The sequence below is a fragment of the Rutidosis leptorrhynchoides genome, chromosome 7, assembly GCF_046630445.1.
Source record: "Rutidosis leptorrhynchoides isolate AG116_Rl617_1_P2 chromosome 7, CSIRO_AGI_Rlap_v1, whole genome shotgun sequence".
NCBI classification, from domain to species: domain Eukaryota; kingdom Viridiplantae; phylum Streptophyta; class Magnoliopsida; order Asterales; family Asteraceae; genus Rutidosis; species Rutidosis leptorrhynchoides.
Window position 1 is genome coordinate 365,400,067 of NC_092339.1, and position 6,205 is coordinate 365,406,271.

Below are 6,205 nucleotides of genomic sequence, written 5' to 3' on the forward strand. Positions count from 1 at the left end.
TTCAGTTTCGTGACAAGTCTCCAAGCATGACCGGAACGTTACCGGCACCGGCTGAAGTTACCGGCACGGTGGATATGACTACCGGTCAGACACTATCGCCGTCGTACGTCAATTCTTATCGAATTTCCGCTGTCACTAACCGCTTACTTGTTCACCTTAGCGACGGCGCAAACTCTGATAATACACAATTCTGCAATCTCTGCCTCTCGCTTGCCAGGTTTATTTATATTATTTTAATTTTAATTACCGAATTGAATACATTTTTCTCCTTTGTTTGAAATCATGTAATGTAATAAAATTCAAGCTCTATGTATTCTGAAGTTGGAGTTATAAATTACAGTACGTATTATGTATATGTATGGGGATGATTCTCACACACACTTTTTTGATCCTCACACACCTATTTTAACCTTTTACTCTTCTAATAATACTCAATTGGTGTGTGAGGATCAAAAAATTGTGTTTGAGATGAGTATTATATAATATTATATGATGATTATAAATTATAATGAAAGAGACGTTTTTATTTACGCATTTATGTTTAAAACCCTAATTATTGACTGTAGAGTGTTCAATTGTAGATTTGTAGTTTAATTTTGGAGTATCATGTAAGCACATAACCTATTATTTGGAGTTAACTTTTGTCTTTATTATTATTATTATTATTATATTATTATTATATTATTATTATTATTATTATTATTATTATTATTATTATTTTGCAATTTTGCTATTCTCAATGTTATCATGAAGGCTACACTGAAAGTTCATACATATTATGTGAAGGGGTTTTGATCAATGGATAAAATTTGCATCTTTTTTTTAAATAAAATTCATTTTAAAAATAACTGACAAAAAATTTATACTTGCAGTGTATACAGTGAAAAAAAATTCAATTTTGAATGTGCAATATTTGTACTGAATGGAAACGCGAGTCTGAAAATGAAAACGAAAATTGGAAACGTAAATTTTTTTGTATAACTTCTTAATTATTTTATAAAATGGAAATCAGTTCCATTCCATGTAAATAAAAAACACATTTTTTCATATTTCATGAAATTTATCAATTCCGATTCTTTCTAATTCCAATTCCTCTGACACATTTCATTCCTTCCAAAAACATTAGTAAACTATAAGGTCGTGGAATTCATTGAATAGTTTCCAACTTATAATTTGAGGGAATGTGACTTTTCTGCTTTCAATAATATATACTGATATATAATTTGTGTCGGGTGCTTAAATCCATATATAACGAATCTCTATCTGTATATATACATTGTATAAATCGTGATACTGACTAGATACATATTGAAAATTACAGAGGTATTGATTATGCTGTCGCTACTAACGACATCCCAGGAAGAGCTCCAGATTTGCCCAATTTGTTAAAGCAGGTTATTTCTTTCTTTCCATGTTTACAGTAAAAACCTTTTTGAAAACGTTTGATGTTACTGTACTTTCAATATAATTACGGCTGGAAATATTTGTAAAATATACATATGTATGATCTAATATACATTTGAATATGAGCATTATTGACATTATGAGTATATGCCTAGTTATGTCAGCGGAAAAACAATCTCACTTCACAAGCAGCTGTTTTGGTACTCCTAATCTCTGCAAAGGTACACAAAATTATTATCATAAAATATATAATGCATATTTTGTGATTTTTGTTAATTAGTTGATCTTATTTTTAATTACTTACCAGTGTGCGTGTTCTAACGGGTGGTTTACTGAGGAGGAGAAAGAAGAACTATACGGTCTTTCAGACAAGGTTTATGAATGTTTTAACACTATTTTATTTCATATGTTTTAAGCATTCTCTTACAACAATTTCTGTGTGTATATTGTAGATGCTAAGCAGATTCTGTAGTGTTAACGTTAACGATATGAATATTGATATAAAGAACAAGGAGAATAACTTTCATCCCACCATCTCCACTATTATGTCAAGGTTTATACGATCCTTTTTTTTTCTTTAAAAAAAACTTCATTTATGCCTGTTTCTAGCCTTTTTTTTTTTTTTTTTTTATATATTTAAATCTTACGGTTTAAGAACTTTACGTTTAGGTTCTATCCAGGAATGAAGATGGGTGAAATACTTTGCCTTGTTGAGACCAAGGTACTAATAATGTTCACATCTCTTTTTTTACTAATCAAGAATATATTTAATTTGATTATCATTCTCTCTATTATAGCCAGGTTATGATTCGTATGTAACTGATCTGCGTATATTAAAACGTTCGAAAACTTCTCCTGATGATAAAATAGTAAGCACTGTAGTCTCATGATTCAAAACATAAGTGTATTTTTTTACTGTGTACGATGTATGTTCTCTTTTTGTTTTAAATTTTTCCGTGCAGTATCTATTTGTTGCTCAAATGGATAATTTAGAGACGTCTTCATGCATCGTAAATCCCCAACAAGTCAAGTACACGCTTTATAAATTTACCATCATAAACCTCCTTTTCACCACAGTAAATATGCATTCAGAGTAGACTAACAAGTAATAAGCCATTATTTTTTTTTGGTCTTATATGTAGCTTTTTATTGAACGGGGAAGGAGTAGATCGAAGAACTTGTGTTAATAAGGTTTGTACAAAACGCTTCGTTACTTTACGATAATCTTGTCTCGTTGAACACTAACAATTTTTATTGTTTGTGGTTTCTAAATTTACCTTCAGGATCCGGGACCACAAATGCCAACACATGTGACACACATGCTTAAATACGGGAGCAATCTTCTTCAAGTGGTCGGCCAATACAATGGTAGTATCTTAATTCTTAACATAATTTCCCGATCCTTATTTAAATTAAACCTTTACTTCACCATTTAATTTAAAATTTAATGATTTTTAGGGAGATATTTGGTCGTAATCGCCTTCATGAGTGTCGTCTCAAATCCTACCCTTCCCGCCATTCTCAATTATATTCCACCATCTTCTGCTTTGCTTGATCCAGGTGGCTTACACATGTTTTTTGGTTTTCATTTAATTACCTTATTTATGGGCTCATATGTTTTTTGTTATGATTTAGATAACGAGATAATTGAAGGTCCATCTACAGTATCACTCAAGTGCCCCATAAGGTATAAACTATACCAAAGTTGCAAAAATAGTTACTTGGGAAGTTGTCGGTTGGGACTTTTTAGAGAGCACTTGGGGAGTACTCGGATCTTTGACCGAGTTTTGACAAATTTTGACTGAGTTTTGACCAATTATGACTGAATTTTTGACCAATTTTGACTGAATTTTGACCAGTTTTGACCGAATCTTGGCTGATTTTCTGGGTAATCCCTGCTTTTGACCAATTTTGACCGAGTTTTGACCGAGTTTTGACCAAGTTTGACCTAGTGTTGACGGAGTACTCTCCGAGTTGATAAAACCAAATACTCGCACTGAACTATACAATAAGAAAAGTCATTTATGAATCACTGAATGTGAAATTGGGCTGTTTAATTTTCTGTTTTTTTTTTTTAATTAATTAATTTACAGTTTTAGCCGTATCAAGATCCCTGTCAAAGGACATACATGTAAACATCTTCAGGTAAGTTTTCCATGCTACATCTCTTGCCAGCTAATATATTTCAGATTAGACCCTTAGGTTTTGGTAATTGTAATTGCAGTGCTTCGATTATAATAATTACGTCGATATTAACTTACGAAGACCACTGTGGCGTTGTCCACATTGTAGTCAGTCTGTATGCTTTCACGACATCCGATTGGATCAGAGCATGGTCAAAGTAAGTCAACATGCTATATTTTCTTAATTGTCCAAAATTCTTATATTATCTATCATTATCTTTTAAGCAATCGATATTTTGTTAGGTTTTGAAAGAGGTAGGAGAAGATGTTTCTCATGTGAAAATGTCTGCTGACTTGTCGTGGCAAGCCGTTAATGAAATTAACGAGCGTACAGAGAAACCGAATGACGCTCCACTTTCACAACAAGAAATTATTAATATTCATAATGTGGATTATATTATGGACCGTATGGAAAATGATGATGACGTGGATATGGCCGATAAACATGATGACATGGAACCTTCGCCAGCTGGCGAACCGCATGTCACGAAAACAAATGTTGCACCACATATGAAGACAAATACTGGACCAGATGTTAATGATATTGTTCAAAGGAACAATCAACTCTTAAACACCCTGTCCCAAGGTCAAAGTCAAAGTCAAACACCTGTTTCCGATAATATCAGTATGAGGTACCGATATTGGGTAACACGAACACCGAATGCTGTTCAGGCACTTCCAGCTCAGCTAAATCAGCCACAAGTGCAGCACATGAGTTCTCAGGTACAAGTTGTCACTATTTGTTTTCAAAATTTTGACTTTCTTTTGTATTTTCGCCATTTTACATTTATTTTGATCAGGTTCAACGTGATCACTCGCTTCTTACGAGACAAACGCCCGCTCAACTTGGTGCTCGTTCATCATCACCTTTACAAACAAGTGGTCCCCGACATACTACACCTCTTTCAGATAACCGTTTTTACTCAAACCAACAACATTTAATGAACCAAAGGACACCAATTCCAGTACGATCATCTGGTCAACCATCTCCTGGAGTTCGACCAGGAGGTGCACACGGTGGTTCATGTCCTAGGACTAGTCCTGAACCTAGCCAGTCACCCCAGTATCCATTCCCTGCTATTCAACGAGCTACTTCCCAAAATAGAATACAGACATCTGACGTGGCTACAGACCCAGGGAATTCGGTGAACGCAGCATCAGCAGAGGAAAATTGGAGGCCATCTGGACGCATGCGTGGAAGTCTTACGGGCCACCACCGAGAAGCTTTAGACCAGTACATAATCCACCCAAGCCCACCGGTTCAAGCAGCTAGACCGCCACCTGTTTTAAACACTCCTAGACCCTTCTTACCACCTAATTTACAAGCCCTAATGGCTAATAACTTGAGTCGAACTAGTCCCGGTTCGGTGTGTACCATGGGTGCAAGTACTGCTGCAACCAAGGTTTCGCCAGATAATTAAATGAAGTCAATATTATTATTTGTTACTACCTCCGTCTCATTCCAATAGTCCACAGACAAAAAACACACAGTTTTAGGAAATCCCACTAACTTCATTTCTCCACCAATGAAATATCTTCTCTCTCCAGATCCACCAATGAAATATCTTCTTTCCTTTCTATTTATGGAAGTGGACTATTAATTTGGGACAACCCAAAATGGAATACTGGACTATTGGAATGAGACGGAGGTAGTATTATTTATTTTTTATTATTATTGTTAAAAGAATATGTTGCAATTAGTCTTATATGTTGCAAACTTGCAATTATTCTTGTTTTGTTATTATCTTCCTGAAAGTTTTGTTGATCCTAGTTTTGGATCTTGGATGAACGATACTATTCGGCTAAGCATGCATTGCCATTTTAACTAAGTTAAATCTTTACTCGTAATTAATTAATTTATAATTTATTTTGGTGTATATGTAGATGTAGATATGTAGGTTATGGTATCCTCTAGATAGGTGTTGGAAGCAAGGTTGAAGAAATCGGAACTCGGAGAGTTCTTGGCGGGACCATTTCTTGGAGTTCTCGGGGAGTTCTCAGCGGTTGACTTTCGTTGACTTTTGGGATAATTTTTGTGATACCATAGATTTGACCGATTTTTGACCGATAAACAATTTATCGGTCGTTGACCGATATTTTGGCCGATTCCGAAACGAGAACTCGGCAGCAACTCCAAAACGATTTTTCAGCGAAAACTCGGCCGATTTTTCCGATTTTGCAACCTTGGTTGGAAGTGATCTTTTAAGCTTTTGTTCTATTGCATTTGTATTAAAGATGATATAGCTATCATTACATATTACAATACATTTTTCCTTCAATTCTCTCTCGATTTCAAGTTCCATTTGTTGTTATAATACACAATTAAGAGAGCGAGTGATCGATCGATCAAGGAAAGCGATAGTCATTTATTAATGTAGTAGAAGAAATGTACAAACTAAAAGCAAGTGTGTTGGCTGTTTTGTTGGATGCTTAATTAAAATCTGGAGTTGCTTGGGAAGTAGAGTTAAATTCTCCATGAGTTTCTCACAAAGGTGATTGTGAATGCCTTCATACGTTGTGACCAAAATTGAGTCGTATTTTGATAGCCTTTGAATTTGCTTCTTCACATTGCATGTATGATGAGTGCACCTATAATAACTCCTTCCATCACTTTAAAC

At 34.6% G+C, this 6,205-nt stretch overlaps 1 protein-coding gene across 1 annotated transcript; it reads left to right on the plus strand.

The window, feature by feature from the left end:
• Positions 1-5,008, plus strand: LOC139860480 (E4 SUMO-protein ligase PIAL2-like). Its single transcript, XM_071849233.1, has 16 exons — positions 1-217; positions 1,322-1,394; positions 1,560-1,625; positions 1,712-1,777; positions 1,857-1,957; positions 2,074-2,125; positions 2,202-2,273; positions 2,367-2,434; positions 2,547-2,595; positions 2,688-2,772; positions 2,863-2,964; positions 3,040-3,091; positions 3,498-3,549; positions 3,629-3,745; positions 3,831-4,310; positions 4,388-5,008. Exons 1-16 carry the CDS (start codon positions 27-29, stop codon positions 5,006-5,008), a joined length of 2,247 nt encoding a protein of 748 aa, XP_071705334.1. The 5' UTR covers positions 1-26.
• Positions 5,009-6,205: the final 1,197 nt, after the last annotated feature.

What these genes read in the sequence shown, in the direction of transcription:
- LOC139860480 (XM_071849233.1), top strand. Translation starts at nt 27, where the DNA reads ATGACCGGAACGTTACCGGCACCGGCTGAAGTTACCGGCACGGTGGAT. An exon ending in GAAGAACTTGTGTTAATAAG is followed by an intron (nt 2,596 to 2,687) that starts GTTTGTACAAAA and finishes ATTTACCTTCAG; the next exon opens with GATCCGGGACCACAAATGCC. An exon ending in ATACATGTAAACATCTTCAG is followed by an intron (nt 3,550 to 3,628) that starts GTAAGTTTTCCA and finishes TTGTAATTGCAG; the next exon opens with TGCTTCGATTATAATAATTA.